A 23101-nucleotide genomic window follows, 5' to 3' on the forward strand; every position below is an offset into this window, starting at 1 on the left:
GGGAGGACTTTTTGACAAGGCCTGTATGTAAATATGATAAATACTTCCATTTTTAAAAGTCACCATCCTTGGCCTTACTACGTTATCTTACACATGTAAACCTTAGGTTTGCAGAGGTTTTGCACCATTGAGCTTCCCCGGTTAATTACAAGACTGCATTTTACCCTGAAATGTTTAGATATGTAGGGGAGCTTGGTTGGAGAATTCAGGGGAAATCTAGAGATGCAAACAGACAGGAGGAAGTCAAAATAAACACCATCTATGTGCACTTTTACAAGTTTTCTTTCTTTTAGAGTGAAAGAAGACCAGTGTTGGGTAGCGTTACTTTTGAAACTAACTTGTTAGATTACTGCTTTACATCTGCTTTACATAATGAGAAAAGTAATTTGTTACGTTACTGCATTACCTACTTCTAAAAGTAACATATTAGAGTACTTTTGTGTTACTAAATATTAAAACCCTTTAGCCACTCGTTCCACTCGGTGGTTGTAAAAACGACTGATAACGACCACATGTCTGCATTTAAATATGCAGACTGTTATGTCAATGTACAGCTTAATTTACGGCCCATAATCTGTATCTGTGCAGCCTGAGAACACCACAAACAGACAGGAAAACCTTTACAGCTCTTTAACATGCTCACAATCAGACAACAAGCTGAGCAGAGGCAGACAGAATCACTCAAACGCTGTGCGTAATAACAGCGCGTAACTGGAACAGCTGAACAGCTGTTTCAATGAAAGCAAATGGAGCTTCAAATTTACGTTTCACCAGGATGCTGTTCCTGTCCCTTTTATCCAAAAATCCATCATAATGGGGATAATTCTACAGTGGCCTGCTTTCCTCTCTGTAATCTTGCCGGCTCAACAAGCTAACAATGCATGTGTAATGGCACAGAAAGTTTACCTTCCGCTGGCACGTGCCAAGGTGACTACAGGAAGAGAGAAGGACAAACAGAGCAGATGGTTCAAGGAGCTTCTTTTCTTTATTTCTCTCTTTTTGAAGCCATGGAAGAGAGAGGAAATTTGGGATTTTTCTTTCAGTAACGGATTACTTTTATGAAAATGTAACTAATAACAGGATTACTTGAATTGTAAAGCTAACGCATTACGTTACTTGTTACTCCAAAAAAGTAATCTGAGTACTCTAACGGATTAATTTGTAATGCCTTTCCCCCAACACTGAAGAAGACATGGATGCAAATTAAACCAAAATCTCTAAATTGACCAGAACATGAAAACACAACGTTTTAACCTGTAGAGTCCTGTCTGAAACAGCTACTGCATTATTTTGACTTTAGGCTCTTCATCTAAAAACTATTCATTCTACTCTATGTTTAATACCTGACAGACAGCCAGACCTTCAAATGTGAAAGGTACACTAAAACTAAGATCGTGTCACCATCAGTTGGTATGTGCTTGTTTGGAGAGGGCATAATATAATAATAATAATAATAATAATAATAATAATAATAATAATAATAATAATAATAATAATTGATCATTTATATAAGAAAATTCTGTATTCTGTTGCTTGGCTTTAGAAGCTCAAATCATTTACATTTTAATCATGTCTGCAGCACAATGCCATTTCCATTTTGTCAATATTTTTTGCAGTGATTTTCAGTATTTCTGCTGTTTTCTCCAGTAAAATTAACACAGTTAGAAGGAGAGGTGTGCAGGTGTACAGAGCCCCAGACATGACATGTTCAAAAAAAAAAATAAATTGTGGCCACTTTATAGCTATAACATGCACACAAAATACTAAATCGTGGCCATGAAATACTAATTTGTGGCCATGAAGTGGGTATAATGTGCCTATGAAATACTAATTAATAAAATTAATATCATTCCTGGACAGCTGGGTAAGCAAATCGAGTGCACCTTCCTATCCCGGTGTCCAAGTCGAACCTCCGCCAGTAAAACAACCTGACTCTCAATATTCTGTTGAAATGCCTCTCGGTAATAATGGTTCCCTGCAATGCCAGGCTTTCCAGAATGTCTTTGTCGCTCATTCCCAGCCTAAAATAAAATTCAATCATACTATCCCTGTCCATCGTGAAGCTTCAGCCCCTCTACTGCCTCTACCTTAGACCTTAGAGAAGGTGCACTTGATCTGCTTACCCAGCTGTCCAGGAATGATATTAATATTATTAATGAGTATTTCATGTGCACGTTATACTTATTTTGTAGCCACAAATTGGTATTTTGTGGCCATGAGTTAGTATTTGGTGCGCACATTATAGCTATATTGTGGCCACAATTTAATTATTCTTTATCATGTACAGAGGTGTCAAGTAACTAAGTACAAATACTTCTTTACCTTACTTAAGTAGTAATTTTGGGTATCTATACTTTACTGGAGTAATTATTTTCAACCGACTTTTTACTTCTACTCCTTACATTTTCACACAATTATCTGTACTTTCTACTCCTTACATTTCAAAAATAGCCTCATTACTGCTGTTTCAGTTCAGCTTGTTTTTATTCCTGCTTGTCATCATTCCAAAAAAACACAAATAAAAACCCCCAAAAACTATCCAGATAAATTGCACCATCCGGATAGAGTGAATTTAATTGTGGTTGGATGAGAAGTATAAACATAATACCATTCTGACACCCTATTGGTTTGTACGCGATCCATTGCACCATCAGACACGACACAAATCACGTCACTCTCCAGAAAGGAAATAGCAGACATATGTAGCCTAGTACGAAAATATCCATGACAGAGACTCAAGAGAACTGGAGCGAAATGTCCCAACCAAGCCCCACTGAGGAAGTTGGTAGTACACAAATATGGTTCTTGAATGTATTTGCATTGTACTAAAGTGCGTTCATTTTCAATGGGCATAAATACGGCTGAAACAGGTGCATCCCAAATTTTTCAACATTAACATTCCATATAACATTATAGTTATTATGACCTTTAGAAACATGTATTTTTGGGGAGGTGGGGTAGTGCAATATGGTAGAATGGAATGGAATGTATAATCGAATGGAATGTATAATGGAATGGAATGGTAGAATTGAATGGAATGGTAGAATGCAATGGAGTGTATAATTGAATGGGATGTATAAATGAATGGAATGTATCATGGAATGGATTGGTAGAATTGAATGGAATGTATAATTGAATGGAAGGTATAATGAAATGGAATGGTAGAATGGAATAGCAGAATTGAATGGAATGGTAGAATGGAATGAAATGTTTAATGAAATGGAATGTATCATGGAATGGAATGGTAGAATGGAATGGAATGTATAATGTAATGGAATCGTAGAATGGAATGGAATGGTAGAATTGACTGGAATGGAATGGGAATGGAAGACTTGAATGGAATGGTAGGATGGAATGGTATCATGGAATGGAATGGTAGAATTGACTGGAATGTTAGAATGGAATGGTAGAATGAAATGGAATGGTGGAATGGAATGGCAGAATGGAACGGAATGGTAGAACTGAATTAGCCCCAGTAGCACAGCCTAAGCTTTTGTCCTTAATGGAATTATTTTCCCTTTACATTTCCTTTACTTTTATGCTTTAAGTAGTTTTGAAACCAGAACTTTTATACTTTTACTTGAGTAAAAGCTTGAGTTGATACTTCAACTTCTACAGAAGTCTTTTTAAATCCTAGTATCTATACTTCTACCTGAGTAATGAATGTGAATACTTTTGACACCACTGATCATGTAATGTCTGGGGCTGTGTACAGATGCACTAAGCCTTCTTGTTGCAACTAATCATTGGTCTGGAATTGGCAGTTTGGAGGATTGCTTGGTTTGCTTATTTATGTAAAGAACAGTCTTTTTAAGTTTAGTGTGAAGATAATGTTTCATTTGAAGTACTTTTTATTTCAATTACACCAAAATAATTCAAAGAATTTATTATCTTGTGCAAAAATAAACAAATTATTAGTGCATTTTTTTCTTTTCTTGAAAACTCTTAGTTCATCATGCCCCTCTCCCTGGTAGCTACAGTCAGTTATTCAAAATATTTACTAGAGACTAGATGCATAGAAAACACACACGGTGTCATAGCTTATTTTGTTCTTGCTTACTGTTGTGATAAACCCAGTGAAAACTAAAGAGGACATTGTCTTTGTGTGATCAGATTTATTTTGTAGAAATCTACTGAGTATTCATCAACTGGATGTGAAGGTATTCAAATAAATTGGTGATTGGTTTAGTCAGAGGTGGGCTAATATATTTCACTTTGAATATTTTTTATGAAAAGAAGTGCCCTTTTTCTCACTTGAGCCCCTGCCCCCCAAAATGTCTGTGCACTTCCTTGATATGTCTGTCAGCTAAATGTCTGTCAGCTGTTTGCACTATATAAAGTCCATGTTACCCTCCCTTCTCTACCCCACAGCTGCACATAATACTTAACCTCTCTTTCCTGTGTTTACTCTGCAGCATCACACCTAACTGACAGTGCAGCGATCATGGCCACGGCTGGTAAGGTAAGAAGAATCCAGCAAGTTCGGAGCAATATGCTTTTCTGATATTTTGTCAGTTGTGTTTAGTGTGATGTATTGGCTTTGTTACAGGAAATTCTTTATCTGTTTTACCTTGACCTCATAGACAAGCGGCCAGATATGGGGGTTATACATGATAATGCAGCAAAATCTGCTCTGTTGTGCAACATGTTGGTCTATATATAGTTACACATATGCAGAAGTTTAAGTAACACACAAAACCAAAAGAAATTTTGACATTTGTGTCTTTCAGCCTCTTACATTTGTCTATCTCTGTCCAAGATATATTTCTGTCTGGCATGACTTGTGTTTGCTAAATAAATCACATGATGCTAATGTTTGCTTTTTAGGTACAGCTTTTATAGCTTTCATTGTGAAGTCTCTCAATTTGAACTTGAAAAAGGCTTCTGGATGAATTTAATTTATTTTTTCTTGTGTACCTCCTTGTTTTTGTTGATGGAGCAAGTTGCTTTTTATTATTTGTAAGTTGTTGCTGTGCAAAAGTATTTATCACCTTTCTGATTCCTGATGTTTTTGCATATTTATCACTCTAAATGTTTCAGATCATCAATACAATTTTTATATTTCACAAAGACAACCCCAGTAAATAGAAAATGCATTTTCTAAATGATGATTTTGGCTCACTTTAATGAGACATTAAAAGTGGTTTGATGATCAGAAACATTTAAGTGTGATAAATATGCAAAAAAATCAGGAATCAGAGAGGGGGCAAATACTTTTTCATGGCACCGTACAGTTCTCTACTCTGGTCTGTGAAGGGGAACGAGTCCAAAAATGTTCAGAGTTCAGCAAGTTATTCCTGTTAAGGTTGCACAGTGCCATTCCCAGTGCTAAATGTCATGTCTCAGTTATGTCACATGGTGTTCTTTTCATTCTAGGTAATCAAATGCAAGGCAGCGGTGGCCTGGGAGCCCAAAAAGCCTTTGGTGATTGAGGAGATAGAGGTAGCCCCACCTGGGCCCAACCAAGTCCGCATAAAGGTGAGGGTACTTTTTTACACAGCTCACATTCTAACATGCAGTGAGTTTGAAGTGTCTCAAAGTTGATTCTTTCCTAGTCAAACATAGGACAATCCATTTTTAAAAATCAACAGCAAAGGCTGTACCTACAGCAAACATTACCAAAGTGGATAGTCAAACAGAAACAGTCATAATGAAGTGTTCTTATTTGTTGTTTTAAAATGGGTCAGTGTCAGGGCCGTTTCTTGCTATATGCGGACTATGCAAAGGCATAAGGCCCCACAAGCCACTAGGGGGCCCCAAAGCTGAATGTTATACTTTATCTAATAAATGCTAGTTAGCTATTATTGTATGCTCATAACCCCATCTTTACTTTCGCCAAGGAGGTCATGTGATTGGCAGGTTTGTTAGTTTGTTAGCAACATAACTCAAAACGTTCTGGACGGATTTTGATGAAATTTTCAGGAAATGTCAGAAATGGCATAAGGAAGGACTGATGAGATTTTTGGGGTGATCCAGATCACCATCTGGATCCAGGAATTTTTTAAATGATTCTTTACTATTGGGAGATAGGGCTAATGGCGGAGGTCTGCACTCTCCGAGTGCTTTTCATGAAAGTTGGCTAAAATAAAATAAACATGTCACATGTGAAAACTTGAGTTGTGTTCTTGCAGAAGTAAGTATCTTTTAAAAACACTCAATATCTAGTTTATTTATTGACTTAAAGAGGATTGTTGTTTTCCTTGTATTATCATTTTTTTTATCAGTTATTTTGATTGAGTGTCTTTAATTATGATATGAGAGGTTATCAGGACTGTAGCCTGTTTTGCTTGTGTAGTGTAACAGACTGTGGCATGTTCATAGATCATCTTATGGATTAGGAATCTCTCCATCTTGGTTTGACAAATTAGGGCCCCCTATCAGCATCTTGCATAGCGCCTCCACAAACCTAGAAACGGCCCTGTTCATTCTGTCTGCTAAACTGTCTCCCTGTTTTCATTGTTGGGCTTCTGTCTTTGGTGCAGATTGTGGCAACTTCAGTCTGCCATACCGACTTACACCGCCTTTTTGAAATGCCAAGTACAGATGGGTATCCAACAGTTCTCGGCCATGAAGCTGCAGGGATTGTAGAGAGTGTCGGACCAGGAGTCACTGAGCTAAAGCCAGGTCAGCATTTTTGAAACAAACAAACAAATTTGCTTTTCATCCAATGGTGTGGAGTAGTTTACAGTATGTGCTTTGTCCATGCATTCCAAGTGATGTTTAGCTGAAGTAATCATTGGGTAGAGGTTAAAAAAGGTTTTGTTCTGCTCCATCCATACTTCAGAGAATTGGTCTCCATAACTTTAAGTTCTTTTTTAAAGGCTAAGATTACATTAAAGGAAGAAAAAAATATAACTGTATTGGGAATTGAAGTTTATTGATTTAATAGACACTAGTAAGTCTGCCTCTTGGTCCTTCAAATGGCTGCTACAGTGCCCAAGGGGTCATGTAAGAAAATAAAGTAATTTATACCTCCCCTTAACGGACAGTTAAAGCAGTTTGCAAGACTTTTTTTTGTCCCTGGTCAAAATGACCGGCAGTCCTCAAGAATTCCAGCCATTTGTAACAACTACAGGACATTCGCTTTAACAGTATTTTGCTGCATTAACAGCAGCAAAATGCATAAATGTGAAATTTTGTGATATATTGATACATATAAGTATGCGCTAAACGAGACAGAGACACATTTTTATTTCCAAACCTGACCCAAAACTAAGACAGTAGAAACCAAGCCGACAGTAAACCTAAGTAATGATTTAGCTGTTTTTAAAAACCAGACATGATTAGACCCTGGACAGCACATAGAGTTTCTCTTATTTTTCTTAGTGTAATTGGTTTAGACAGTTAGCTTCACATTATCACTGTTAGCCTGTTAGCACATTGGCTGCTACCATTACTTAGCAGCTTACAACAGCCAAATACCATCCTCCAGCGACAACAACGAAGCATCCAAACACATAACAAAAGTGCTCTCTTAACTGGACAATATGTTAGAACTCTACATTTCAAATGAAAAATGAGTCTTACCTTCAGCTGTCTAATATCAGTCCTCATGATGATATAACTGTAACCTCTGCTAAAGCAGGAAATCCAACCATCCTGGTTTATTTGGACTAGTCCTGAAAAGACAAAAGCTCCACAGCAGACAGTTCAGTCCAGTCCTCCTCTCATTAATGGCTTAGCCAAGATTGCTTCTGCTAACTAGCCAGGTCACCCTGAGCAATGACAACCAGCTATGGGGAAGAAAGATACAAGCCCTTGCTATCAGCTCCAAGCGGTTCATGTCATTCTGCACGATGTGATTCTGTGTAGACTAAGTCCACTACAACTCTGCTCGGCGTAGGCCTCTCTCTCTCTGCTGCTGCAATGGTGTTTAAGCCACTCAGCTATACAGTTCCCTTTGTTTCAGCCTCTTCATTACTTTCAGAGATGGCTAACTCAAAATCCTTCTATACCGCTGATGATGTTAAGCCTTTTGTTAACCAGGAAAAGCTCACTGAGATTAAAATTCTGCTTTACAAGAAAGTTCTGGTCAAACTTTTCCAGCATAGCACCGCTGAGCTCACTCAGAGATAGGCGTGATTTGACGTTGTTTGCGTCATCTTGCATACATACTTAACAACTTAATTAGCCATGTGCTCACTGTCTGAGGAGACAAACAACCCCAGCACCACAGGACAGTAGGTGTAGTAAGATTAGGCTACTTTGAGTTTATATCAAAGTCCCTCGCAACATTTTCTAGGTTACACAAAATATAACATGCAAGTATTCAGTATTTCCTTATCTGGTTATTGGCATGTTTTCTGCTGGACATTTAGCCTGGTTATATTTCTATCTGCCTGACATTCGCTCTTGAAACTGGCCAATGACCAGCAAATGCCGGCTAACGGAAACTCTGAGTTAAAGGTCACATATTGCGCAAAAAAAGACACTCTTTCAGGCTTTTCTAACATAAATATGTGCCCCTGGCCTGTCCTCAATCCCCCCCCCCACCCCCCTTTCAGAAAATGTATGCTGACACAAGCCATTCTCAGATTTTCCCCTCATGATGTCATGTGGGGAGTTAGCACCGCCCCCAGCTTTGGTTGGCCCTCCCCACTTGGGAGAAAGTTCCACCCACCTCTACTGATCAGGAAAGACACATCCATTAAGCCACAATCATTTCCTGAGAGGGGTGAAGTCAGGGGGCGGAGTCTGATGGAAAATACTGACAGAAATTTCATTAATATGTAAAGCCACAGATGCAGAAGCAGCTCGTTCTGAGCAGGGCTGAAACAGAGGGGCTTTTAGACATGCTAAAATCCAATACTGGAGTGTTTTTTCAGCAACAAAATTTGCAGGCAGTTTTTAGGGATCTCTAAGACAAATATAAACTTGTCTTAAAAGGGTAAAATATGTCCCCTTTAAGATAAAAGATTAATTAAGATTAAGAGGCAGTCCAAAACCTCTCTAATTCACCTTCAACATAAAGAAAAATTTAGAAATAAGATTTAAGTTTTAGAAAAAGCTAAGGGGTGAAAGAAACTGACATCTACATTTGCAACAGTCAGCCTGTGTCTCTCTTTCAGGTGACCATGTTATCCCTCTCTTCAGTGGCCAGTGTAGAGATTGCCGCTTCTGTAAAAGCCCAAAGACCAACCAGTGTGTGAAAGCATGGTAACAACATTGTAATTTCATCATACCATCCATTGCACCTGATATGTGCACCTAAGTTATTGGCCTGTTTGACAGAAATGTTTAATTTCTACTCAGTCTGGAGTTAAAGGACAGAGGATTAAGACTTTGGTTTGTTAGTGGGACAAAAAGTGATATTGTTGCTTATTTTTTCTGCCCTTTCTTCTTCAGGGCTGGTGGTACTAGCGACAGCTCAATGGCACCTGCAATTACTGCATTCACCTGTAAGGGGAAAAGAGTGACTCAATTTGGAGGAACCAGTACCTTCTCTGAGTACACTGTTGTCAGGGAGCTAGCTGTGGCCAAAATCGATCCAGCCGCCCCCCTGGACAAAGTCTGTCTCATAGGCTGTGGGATCTGCACAGGATATGGAGCAGCAGTCAATACTGCTAAAGTGAGAATGTTGCAGCTAACAATCATTATCAGATTGAAACACAGAACCCAGACATTTTGTGCTATGCACCTGTATTTTTGGCCATTTCTACCTAGTAATCTATAAGTATAGTGGGATACATAACATTGCTGTTGATTATTAGGCTGCTCTTCAGATCATTAGGATGCCCAACATAAAGCTCCATGTTTTTCTCTCTAGGTGGAACCAGGCTCCACATGTGCTGTGTTTGGTCTGGGAGCTGTGGGTCTGGCTGCAGTAATGGGCTGCCAAGCTGCAGGAGCCAAAAGGATTATCGCTGTTGACGTCAATCCAGATAAATTTGAAAAGGCAAAGATTTTGGGTGCGACAGACTTTTTGAATCCAAAGGATCACAGCAAACCCATCAGCCAGGTGATAGCTGAGATGACCGACGGCGGAGTTGACTTCTCTTTGGAATGTGTTGGGAATGTGGGAGTCATGGTAGGGAGACTTTATTTACAGTTCTTGGTAGAGATGCAAATCTTACACAACGAATGCATGCAACATTGAAGTTAAAATTTAACCTTCATGTGTCCCTGTGTGCCATTTTGGCACAACTTCCTGTTCGTCTCAACACCATTATAAGAGTTTTCAATCCTCAGGCATGAGAGTTGGTAGTTTTGTGTAATTAAACTGCATTTAGAAAAATGTCCTTAACGCATTGTGTACAATAATCTGGACGTTTTTGTCCCAAGTGTCCATTTTGTTCACATTCACTTTCATTAAAATGTGATTTTTTTGATCCAGGAGCCATTACAACATAAATACATACATGCAATACATGGTAGGAATCTTTTTTAGTATATTAGTGAAATGTGTATTTTGTACAATTTTCCACAAGATGGTGCCATTTCCCAGTTGTGGTGTTTGGGGAAAAACATTTAATTTTTAGAATAATGTCTTATCTTGTTAAAACCCCCCAAAAAGCACATTTTCTATTTTTTATTGTTTTATGAAAATTAAATGTTTATGAGTTGAGGAAGATTATAATTTAATGTATAGTAATTCTGTTGCCTAATGTTGAGCCATCTTGGTTCATAGGGAAACTAGTGATAAGTAACTGAAAAAAGTAGCTGAATAACTGAATGTATTATAATTATTTTATAGGCTAATATATATAATGAGACATTTGGGTCAAAAGGGACACAATCATTGTGCTTTTAATACATTTTGAATTGCATAAAAAATAACAAGCAGTTAACAAAAAGTTTGAAAAAATATTAACATATAATAATTTTATATTCTAATGTATGAAATGTGCCAATTTGGTCAAAAGGGACAAGGGTGTAAAATTTTGGGGACGCATGAAGGTTCAAAAGATTTCACTTTTCTCAGATTAGTTGAAGCTCAGCTCTGCATCTGTACCAGCACCCTTCTGGTCACAAACCTACTGATCCTGTGCTTCTCCATTCAGCGCAGTGCCTTGGAGTCTTGTGTTCAGGGTTGGGGTGTCAGCGTGATTGTTGGATGGACAGACCTGCAAGATGTTTCTGCACGACCACTTCAGATGATTTCTGGACGAACATGGAAGGGCTCTCTGATTGGGGGTAAACGAAATACCATCACTGATCAAATAAATCTCTTATGAATGGATGTGGTTGAAGAATCTACATTTTTAAACTAGTGGTGGCCTAAATTAGAACCTATACTATTGATTACTCATTTGCATGATAGACATTCAACTTGTAGTGCTAATTAGTATCATTTTGTAAATTTTGTGGCTCAGGCTTTAAGGGTCGAGATGGTGTTCCTTCATTGGTAAAGGCCTACATGGACAAGAAACTGAAGGTTGATGAGTTCATCACACACAACATGCCTTTGGATCAGATCAATGATGCTTTTGAAATGATGAAGCATGGCGAATGGTGAGTTAACGCATTAGCACCGTACATGCATGGCACGGCAGCATCCCAGATAAAATGATGCAGGTCTGATCATTTCCCTTTCTTTTTTATTCTGCAGCATCCGGACAGTGCTGAATGTTTCTACAGAATAAGATCTGATTATGTTGATGATGACCCCAAAATTTCTTTAGTCACTTTCTGCCAATGCTCTCCAAAACTCATATTTGATGATGATTTTTGCAATGCGCATCATCATCAACGAGCCAAACACACACGGATCACATATTCAAATTGAGGTAAACTTGTTCAAATGTGTTTTATTTCATCTTAAAAGTACTAATAATAAATACTGTCAAAATGGCAGAAACAGGAAAATGAAAGCAACAAACTGGCATGGTAGAATGATTTGTGAGAGGGAGCTGTAGGTGTGAGGCAGGGCTGGTTTTAGCTATTTGGAGGCCCAGGGCAAAGACCAATATGGGGACCCTCCCCCTGTAGATAAAAGCAATAATAATGAGAGGAAAAAAAAATAGAAAGCATCCCTTTAAGTTACCAGAGTCTCAAAACTAAACATTTTCAAAAGTTTAGATATTTTAACTCTCTCGTAGAGATAATTTTTAACACTCACAGTGTTTCTCTTTGACACACAAGAGTTTACTTTCAACACTGCAAAGTGTTATTTCCTTTCACTCTGTTTGTTAATTTCTCACATTTTCAGTGTTATTTTTCTGCACATTTAAGTGTACTTTTAACTCTACAGAGTGTTATTTCCTTTCATTTTTGGTGTTAATTTCTTACATTTTCAGTGTTATTTTTTGACACATTAAAGTGTGTTTTTTTTTAAACTAAATTGAATAAGTTACTCATCACGAAGGGTATTATGTAAAGCAATTAGTCTAAATTATTGACACATTTCAATTGAATTCAAGTACTTGAGTCTGCCACCTTCAATTTAAGTTGTAAAGATTTATGAAAACACTTCTAAAATCTTATAAAAGAGCTCTAAAATTAGAACTTTCACTGTTGAAGTCTTTAGATTTTTGTTTACATCATCTCAATCTATTGACCCCGAAGACATAACACTGAACAAGTGTAATAAATCAATAAAACAAATGATCCATTTCTCTTTTTTTAATGAATTGTTTTCCAAGCACCAATAACACAACTTTACTCTTTGTACACATTTACAAAGAAAATAGAGGTACAATATACAGGTTCTTATCTCCACCATTAGTAGAGGTGGGAGAAAAAAACGATGCTTAGATGCATCGCGATTCTGTTTAAGAATGGATTCATAAATGTCCAATAATCGATAATCTACATTTCAAGTGCCATTTAAAGGTTGGGACAAAGGGCGGAACTGTTATTTGCAGCGCGTTTTCACATGGACACTTTAAAGGGAGCACATAACAATCATCGTAAATCTGGATTTGTAAGGAGGTCTGTTGTTTAGAGAACAATGGATGAGTCTTAAAATAAGAACTATCACAAAAGTCTGTTTACAAATTTTAGAGTTGTGACACATAAATTTTATTGTTTCCAAAATTAGTATATAAAAACAGGGTCTTATACTGGCACTTGATGGTAAGTACCAGTTTTCTTATTTCTCCTTGTGTCATATCGAACTCCTAATATTTTTTCCACTGGCTCCACAACCCCCTATGTCTCACTCAAATATTTCATTCTTTTAGTTTCTGTAATAAAATTAACAAACAGGTTTTCAAAGTGCTCAAGTTGTTCTTGTAATGTAGATCCTACAGGATCATCTGTAGGCACAGAAGATCGTATGTCATGCTTGATTTGGGAACAGTGGTGTGCAGGGGGGTGGGCAGTGGAGGTGGTTTTGGAGCCAAAACACACGCTAAAGTGCCCTCTTGGGAGCAAAACACACAGTAAAGTGCCCTCTTTGGAGCCAAAACACACTAAACTGCCCCCTAGGCTTGTTAAAACATGCTAAAGTGCCCACTTGGGTGGCAAAAAGGTGTGTTTAAGTACCCTCCTCATTGGCCAAACACCCTAAACTGCCCTCTTGGGTGAAGAAAACACACTAAACTCCAGAAGATCATTAGGACCAAGAAATACTATGAAACATTACTGTTGCAATGACTTTTATGTTGGGCCCTTTTTTAATCTATACTGAGCCAGAACTATATCTCACAGAACCAGTTTGAATTATCTGGTGCTAATATGGTGTTAAAATGTACTAGAATACAGGAAATGGTAGTCTGTCTAGTTAGTCTGTGTTAAGGTTACATAATGTGCCGTTTGTATAACATATAAACATGTCCAAAGTGCCCTCGGAAACACACAAAACTTTTTTTTCTTTTTGCCCTTGCCCTTGAAAAAGTCTGTGCATGCCACTGTTTGGGAATGCAGTCCAGTAGAAAGTTCTTCAAGGTCGCTAACTTTGGTTGAAACAAAACTATTTGCCAGACCTTTTCCTTGGAGTTTAGCAGTAATTGAAGCACATATATCTTTTGTATTTTCTTTGTTGCTATGACCTGACCCATTGTCCTCAAAACATCCAGCTTTTTGACTCTGTATGCCACTTGGTCCAGCAACCTCTGTTGTATCTTGGCAACTTTGAACATTAGCTTGAAATGACTCTGGTATTTGTGCATCAACACTTTGACAAGAATCTCTTTCATGCACACTGATTAAATGTTTTTTGAAACCTGAAAATGTTGAAATTTGGCATCTACAGCGATTTTGTGCACAAACCAACTTATCCCTGGTGCTTGAAACTGGGATCAATTCTCAAACTAGTTATCAAAGACTGGCAAGGAGCATATAAAGCTTGACAAATGAAACACTTGTATGTTTTCCAAATCTAATTAGAGTTTTGCTCACAACTCACGAACTCTTGGAGACTCATCTGTTGTGGTAACATCGATGTTGTAGACTGTTGTTTGGACGAAAGTGTAGAGCTGAACCAGGGACTCATCATAGGAGAGAATGAACACGTAGTGGGATTTAAACAGCTCATCAAAAGCACCAAACGAGCTGGTGGCTTGGCAGGCGATGAACTGTTTGTCCAAAGCGATCTAGAAAGGATCGATACTGTTCTTGGTTCAGCCAACGGCAAGAATATATGGTTGTTTACCCTCTCTTTCCTGCAGGTGTTGCTCAATGCTGTGGCACAACTATAAACAGAAAGGTAAAACTATATGAACATCTTAAAGTCAGGGTTGAAATAGTAGTTATTTCAATGTGATTGAATGAGTTAAAAAAAATTGAACAACCCCTTACTGTGAAAGCATACGCTTTACCGAAAGTTAGTTAATCCAAAATGAATGAGATTACTGACCCTAAAGCCCATTCTTTAGAATGAACAAACTTTAAAGGTGAAAACATTTTTAATTGTTTAATGCATACTTGATTCCAAAGGGCACTCTTTGACCTAACATAACATTAAGAACTGTTTTGTGGGATTTCACTGTCCAGAAACACTATTTACCTTGTGAAAATGAACCATTCTGTCCACTGCATCACTGAGACTTACACTATATTGCCAAAAGTATTCGCTTAGCTGCCTTGACTCGTATATGAACTTAAGTGACTTAAGCTCCCACAAAGTTGGGAGCATGGAATTGTCCAAAATCTCTTGGTATGCTGAAGCATTCAGAGTTCCTTTCACTGGAACTAAGGGGCCAAGCCCAGCTTCTGAAAAACAACCCCACACCATAATCCCCCCTCCACCAAACTTTACACTTGGCACAATGCAATCAGACAAGTAGCGTTCTCCTGGCATCCGCCAAACTCAGACTCATCCATCAGATTGCCAGATGGAGAAGTGCGATTCGTGACTCCAGAGAACACATCTCCACTGCTCTAGAGTCCAGTGGCGACGTGCTTTACACCACTGCATCCGACGCTTTGCATTGCACTTGGTGATGTATGACTTGGATGCAGCTGCTCGGCCATGGAAACCCATTCCATGAAGTTCTCTATGCACTGTTCTCAAGCTAATCTGAAGGCCATATAAAGTTTGGAGGTCTGTAGCGATTGACTCTGCAGAAAGTTGGTGACCTCTGCGCACTATGCACCTCAGCATCCACTGACCCCGCTCTGTCATTTTACGTGGCCTACCACTTCATGGCTGAGTTGCTGTCGTTCCCAGTGGCTTCCACTTTGTTCTAATACCACTGACAGTTGACTGTGGAATATTTAGGAGCGAGGAAATTTCCCCACTGGACTTGATGCACAGGTGGCATCCTATCACAGTACCTCGCTGGAATTCACTGAGCTCCTGAGAGCGACCCATTCTTTTACAAATGTTTGTAGAAACAGTCTGCATGCCTAGGTGCTTGCTTTTATACACCTGTGGTCATGGAAGTGATTGGAACACTTGATTTCAAATATTTGGATGGGTGAGTGAATACTTTTGGTAATATACTGAAGTGGCAAGAGATGGAGAAGGAGCAGCAGAGAAGCCATGTCATTGTCCCGGTCTATCAGGAGAAAACATAAGGCAAAATAAGTCATTAGTATCTAATAGGAATGTACAAAATAAACAGCTCTAGCTATTTGTAATACAAACCAAGCATGTCAGCTTACTCTTGTCATCGTCGTCTACGAGTCTCTCAGCAGCTCTTAGAAGTCGGCAAAGTTCAGTCGACTGAGTCAGGTGTTTGGCCTCTTTGATAACCTTGGCCTTGACTGCAATGTTCAACTTCTCAAGCATTTTGGAGGCAATTCAGTACCAAACAACAGCAGGAAGTCTTGATTCAGCTGGTGATCATAAATACAAGAAAATGTATGAAGTCAGTGGTCAGTGCAGTATTTAAGATTTAATGAGTAATTTTCTGACCACAAGTCTGTGGGGTTAAATCACATAAACTCTAAAAGTGTATTTTAAAGGAGGAAATGGTATATATAACTTTGGTTGCAACTGTTATTACAAGAGATCTAACAATAAAAGAAAAACATACAGACAGAAACATCAGAACTGCTTTTTAAGACTTGCATTTATAAAAGAAATGAAGAACTTACCAGTCCTTTGACATCTAAAAGGTGTGGAAATGTTTTGAGGACATCTGTGGTTCTCTGTGGGTCATGTATGAGATCCTGGCTATGTTGCCATGTTATCTTCATCTTCTCAAACACACTAACTTCATCAGGAGAGTGAACAAGAAATGAGACAGCCTCCCTGCAGGCATCCCCTTCAAGTTGCTGAGGAGTTGTGATCTTCTGCGTTTTCGCCGTGTGCTTGAGGCGCTGTGGTCTCCTTGGCCGGCTGTTTAACTGCATTTCTTGACATTGTCTTGAGACACCATGCTAAATATCCAGTGCCTTTTTCCCCATCATAGAAGTGCTCCTGTAAAGTTAGTCCATTTAGTGCTAGAGTAGTTTCTCATTTGATATTGAAACTGCTCTGGGATATGTGCTGTTTTTCAGTCTGTTAGTTTTGGTTCTTATTGTCCTGAACCGTCTTCCTGAATGTAGCAGTTGGAACAGGTGATGTGGTGGGTGGGATGAGTCCTTCAGGAGACCCAGGGCCTTCCTATGGCAGCTGGACCTGAACAGCTCCTCTAAGGAGAGGAGAGCACAGCCTGTGATTTTGTGCTGTGTTGATGACCCTCTGGAGAGCCGTCTTCTCCTGAGCAGTGCAGCTGGAGAACCACACTGGGATTCAGTATGCCAGTACACTTTCAATGGAGCATCTGTAAAAGGACACCAGCAGCTCCTTGGCCAGGGCGTTGCTCTTCAGGACCCTCAGGAAGTGGAGTTGCTGCACATCCCTGAAGGAGTGGCTGGTGTTGGCTGTTGGATGAGATGGAGCTGCTTCTGATGCTGTCTGTTCGAAGAGGGTGAAGAAACAGTTCAGCTCCTCTGCCGGTGCAGCATCACCATCCACAACATTGGGTCTGTGTTTGTAGTTCATGATATTCTGGATCCCTTGCCACACCTGCCTCGAGTTGTTGCCCTGGAGGTGGGCCTCAATTTTGTTTTTGTAGTCCTGTTTGGTTCTGCAGCTGTGAGGAGGCGCCATCAGGCCATGTCTTAACATCTTGAAATCATCATAGGTCTCCAACACAACCTTACAGAAAATGCAATCAAACATTGTGAGACAATAGATCAGTAAATCAAGAAAAACGCTTTCCATTTTTGGATTAATGTGTAATATACTTTTAACCCAATTCACTGCCAGTCAGGCTAAACTTTAAACAAAGTTTTAGTTAAGCATGAAAGAAAGAAAGACACTAAATATTACAGTGTTACTTTTTCTGCCTTTCAGAAATGACAATGATGCATTCAAACACAAAGTTACACCGAAACACTTTTGATAGTTCAACTGGTGGTGTTTTTAAAACCAGGTTGTAAAACTTATGTAGCCATGTGGAGAAAAGGGATCCTTCAGTGAAGGACAGAGTGTAATGACTCTAAGGACAAACTTCTCTTTCTGCTTACAGGAGGGAATCCTACTATAAAGACAAGACAGTCAATTTACTATTATTTTCATCAGTTCAGCTAAAAACAACAGAAGACATATCATAACAAGACCACAGTCATGTTTAATTCAGATTATATACAGAAAAACTGACATCAAACTTTAGAGTTTTTTAGACCCCCTTCAGACATTTTTAGACTATCACATCTTATGTTTTTAACCCATTACATTAACAACATTGTTATGAATGTTTTGTGCAGATAGAAAGACAAAAATATGACAACAAATAAAAAGAAAATGCAACTGTGATTTCCTATTTTCATACATAAACTAGGCTTTCTTGTAGAATTTTGAAATTAGACTATGAAAAAAACTTAAATCATAAGGTAGTAGTAAAGTAGTCTTTTTTTTATTAAGCAGTTTAAAGGCAGTTATACCACAATCTAGAAGTACTTATTCGCTTGTTTTGCACTGCAGTTCAAAATAAAATGTAGAATAGCAAACCTTTGGGTCTGAAGAAAAAAAGTTGGAAATTGCCTGTTTCAGAATAATTATGGAACGCTTCAATTCTTTTTCTTTTTTTTTTTAAGCATTTTAAAGCCTGCAGCCTCTAAAGGTTACTATAGAAATAAAAACAAGTTCAAGACCTTTTAGTCTTGTATTTAGGAGTTTTTAATTCTTTTTAAATTTTTAACATTGACTTAATTTATTTAAATATTTTTTAAGACCCCTCAGACACCACACCACCCGTTTCTGGAAACGGTTGGCTGAGTTGAAAGACGATCAGTTTTTAGTTTCAGAAGGCCAGCCTGTATTGACTCTTCTTTTCCTGTAACAAGACACTCTGAAGCCAACATACTTTTTAAAAAGTTACCTTTACCAAATGCTGGGTATCTTTCTGCCTTTATATTTCTTTGCCATGGTGAATATTAGAAACTGAGCTTCACTGATGACACCTTTCTCCTAAACCTAAAAGTTACTTAGTGGAATTATAAAATTTGAGCAACTGGAACTGATTCTGACAAGCTCCTCTAAAACCAAAACTTCAAGTTTTCTATATAAATCTCAACATATACAGTGCTTAACAAAGTTATTAGACCATCTGTCATATTTGTCTCAGAGACCATCCAGCATCATGAAGTGCTTCAATGTGGACTCTTTCATTTTCAGTGAGCTCTCCATGTTTTACCATTTTGAACAGGAATGAGGGATTTCAAACTAATTTCACCTTTTTATACCCAAATTTGAGCCAGCTCACTGGGCTTCCCTGAGAAGTCAGAAATGAATCAAGTATAACATTCAACCACTAAAACTCATTTTTCTCTTCAGGAATGCAAGTAAATAATTATAATTTGACATATTACTCAAGAAATATTAATGTGCTTTACTGTTTTTTCAGTCTTTTTGTAAATCAGAAAATTTGAAAATTCATAGATAACAATAATAATTATATTTTAGCATTAAAGATATCATTTGGGTTAAAGAGCTTCTACATATTAGTGTATTAACCATTGCAGAAACATAAAAAATGATGTTGGTAATTACCAATGCTGTTAATTTAGGGCAGCTGTGGCATAAACCTTACTTTGGGTGGTGGTCTAATAAATTTGTTAAGCACTGTATTTATAATTAGAGTTTGCTAAATCTGCTTTCTCCATGTCAAAACCATACTCTGAAAATCCCAAGGCTAAATCTAAATACCCCACTAAACACTTACCCATGTCTTTCAGTCATATGACTAGCCAGCATGTTGACAAGCTGTCTCCGGGTGCGGTGCTTCAGGGAGTTTTCTGACTTTTACTCTTCAAGGATATCCTCACCTCCAGGTTTTCCAAGCAAAGCATTTTCTACCATCCACTCACATAACAGGAAAGAAGCTTTCAGTGTTGCTGTCATTAGAAAACTGAATCAATCAAATAATAATAAACCACAAATTGTCTGTTGACATTCAAGAGGACATTTATTCACCCTATGATTTAGCAGTGGAAGGCCAAAACAGTGCTGCAAAAGAAAAAATATATCCGGGAAAAGGGCAAAATAGCAACATTATTCTTTGATGAAGAGTTAGAATTTGGCACCACTGTGGTTAGAATCTCAGTTTATTTTGGCAAATTACGTTGAAATTATTATCAATAACATCTACTGCCCTCTTTTGCAGCTTCTGACTCCTAGCCCTCTGTCGTAGGCCTGTCTTGTTTGCTGGATTTATTTCTGCTTGTGGGAAAGCTCTATTCTCTCATCAGGTCACTATCAGAAAATAAGATGGTATCTGTGAGGGAAGATGGTGTTGAGTGATCTACAGGAGAAAAATCTTTCGGAGAGAATACTTATTTGATCAAGTGTTTATGGCTGCACCATTTTAGCTTTAGGATTTTGAAGGGATTAAAATTATTTAGATTGTAAGTTATTACAGTTGATACATTTGAATAATTTTCATATGATTTACATTCACAAACAGAACACATTTTTACACAGGAATGCCCTTATCCTGTCCACTGCTATATCAGTCTAACTAAAAATGTCAAGGTCAGCTACACTGGTCAAAATTAGTTCTAGTAAAATATGCTGACTGTAATAAACTTAGAACAATATTTACCTTCATCTGAAACAATGTCTCGCACTGTTAGGCGTAAGTCTGGCTTGGTCTGTATCAGGTCAAGAGGGTGTCTTCCTCCACTGCTGTGTCAGTTTCATTAAAAATGTGAAGTCCAAACCTGTTTTTGACTACAAGGAGCAAGCATTAAATGATATAAAGATATCTGGGCAAAGATTTAAAATGTACATAGTGTAAGACTGCTTAAAACAGTTTTTAATCCCTAAAATGAATCTGAAATATAACATGGCTTTTACTTGATAACAGTGATGGTATGATTGTTCATCTTGTTCATAACCAACTTTAGAGTGGACATAAAAAAAAATCTAATAATTTAAATGAAACATGCAAACTGACCACACTGGAAAACTATGTTTTGTTCATTGTGAGGTAAATTTGCCAAATCTATCAGCCACAGTGGTCTATGGGTCATTTAAAATATTATAACAGAGATTTGAGCCAGAAAAAGGACTGCGTCTCTTCTCTGGCACAGAGCCAGGCAGCTGCACTCAGCTCACAAGGCCAACATTCACATTTTTTTCGATTTGAGAGGATTGTATTTCTCCTGAGTGGGCGTGGCTTCAGCTCATTTAACTGACACACCCACACCATCCTGGAGCAGATCTTACTGCCTCATTTTTCATGATTCTGAAGGTTAATTTTAGAAACTCAGAGATGTTTTATCTGACTGAAATTTGATTTAGGGGTTCATAACACAGTGACCTGTCATACAACAAACCTAAATCCAAATTCATTTTCACTTTTCAGGGTCTTTAAACAGAGGTGTCAAGTAACAAACTACAAATACTTCATTACCTTTCTTAAGTAGAAATTTTGGGTATCTATACTTTACTGGAGTAATTATTTTTCAGTCGACTTCTTCCTTCTACTCCTTACATTTTCACGCAATTATCTGTTCTTTCTATTCCTTACATTTTAAAAATAGCCTCGTTACTCCTATTTCATTTCAGCTTGTTTTCATTCCAGCTTGTCATTGTTCAAAAAACACAAATAAAAACCCCAAAAAACTATCCAGATAAATCTGAATAGAGTGAATTTAATTGTGGTTGGATGAGAAGTATAAATATAATACCATTCTGACACCCTGTTGGTTTGTACGTGATCCATTGCACCTTTGGACATGACACAAATCACGTCACACTCCAGCAAGGAAATATCAGACGTATGTAGCCTAATATTAAGATGTCCGTGGCAGAGACTCGAGAGAACTGGAGTCCCAACCAAGCACCAGTGAGGAAGTTGGTAGTACACAAATGTGGTTCTTGAATGTATTTGCATTGTACTAAAATGCATTCATTTTCAATGGGCATAAATACGGCTGAAAAGGTGCATCCCAAATTTGCAGCATTAACATTTTAATATAACATTATAGTCATTATGGCCTTTAGAAAAATGTTTTTGGGGAGGTGGGGTAGTGCAGTATGGTAGAATGGAATAAAATGGTAGAATAGAATGGAATGGTAGAATAGAATGGAATGGTAGAATGGAATGGAATGGTAGAATAGAATGGAATGGTAGAATGGAATGGAATGGTAGAATGGAATGGAATGGTAGAATGGAATGGAATGTAGAATGGTATGGAATGGATAATGGATTGGAATGGTAGATTGGAATGGTAAAACGGAATGGAATGAAATGGTACAATGGGATGGAATGTTTAATGGAATAGAATTGTAGAATGGAATGGTCGAATGGAATGGAATGGAAAGTATAATGAAATGACTTGGAATGGTAGAATGGAATGGAATGGTAGAATAGAATGGAATGGTAGAATGGAATGGTAGAATGGAATGGTAGAATGGAATGGTAGAATGGAATGGAATAGAATGGTAGAATGGAATGGTAAAATGGAATGGAATGGAAAGTATAATGAAATGAATTGGAATGGTAGAATGGAATGGAATGGTAGAATAGAATGGAATGGAATGGAATGGAATGTTATGGCAGAATGGAATGGAATGTACAATGAAATGGAATGGTAGAATGGAATGGAGTGGAATGGTATAATGGAATGGAATTCATAATGGAATGGAATGGTGGAATGGAATGTACAATAAAATGGAATGGTATAATGGAATGACATGGAATGGCAGAATGGAATGGAATGGTAGAAAGGATTGGAATCAGCCCCTGTGGCGCAGCCTAAGCATTTGTCCTCAATGGAATTTTTTTCCCTTTACATTACTTTTACTTTTATACTTTAAGTAGTTTTGAAACCAGTACTTTTACACTTTACTTGAGTAAAAAGCTTGAGTTGATACTTCAACTTCTACAGAAGTCTTTTTAACCCCTAGTATCTATACTTCTACCTGAGTAATGAATGTGAATACTTTTGACACCTCTGTCTTTAAATAGGCAAAGGTTCAAGAATCATGTATGTCTGCTGAGAAGAACCGAACAACTCAACACACATCCTTTTAATATTTTAATAACAAATGGATTGTGCCTTTCAAAGGGGTCAAATTCACCTTTGTATGATTTAAGGAAAACACTCAAGAGAAAATAAAGCACCAATAAATAATGTTAAAAATAGGCTCGTTACTAAAAGAAGCACCAATAAATGGTCAGGATATGAAGCCATAACAAGATGAAAGTAGGCACAGCAGGTGATAGGAGAGAGGTTATTGCAGGGCCAGAGTCAAAGTGCATTTACTTCTAAGGTCACT

At 37.9% G+C, this 23101-nt stretch overlaps 1 protein-coding gene across 1 annotated transcript; it reads left to right on the top strand.

Annotated features, from left to right (window-relative positions):
- LOC121526253 (alcohol dehydrogenase 1-like) lies at positions 1-12538 on the top strand. Its single transcript, XM_041812750.1, has 10 exons — positions 1-23; positions 4416-4462; positions 5377-5478; positions 6483-6624; positions 9069-9156; positions 9346-9568; positions 9767-10027; positions 11001-11133; positions 11313-11451; positions 11549-12538. The coding sequence occupies exons 2-10, from the start codon at positions 4445-4447 to the stop codon at positions 11580-11582; spliced, it is 1140 nt and encodes a 379-aa protein (XP_041668684.1). The 5' UTR covers positions 1-23; positions 4416-4444; the 3' UTR covers positions 11583-12538.
- Positions 12539-23101: the final 10563 nt, after the last annotated feature.

The sequence above is a fragment of the Cheilinus undulatus genome, linkage group 18 (genome assembly GCF_018320785.1).
Source record: "Cheilinus undulatus linkage group 18, ASM1832078v1, whole genome shotgun sequence".
In the NCBI taxonomy this organism is placed as follows: Eukaryota; Metazoa; Chordata; class Actinopteri; order Labriformes; family Labridae; genus Cheilinus; species Cheilinus undulatus.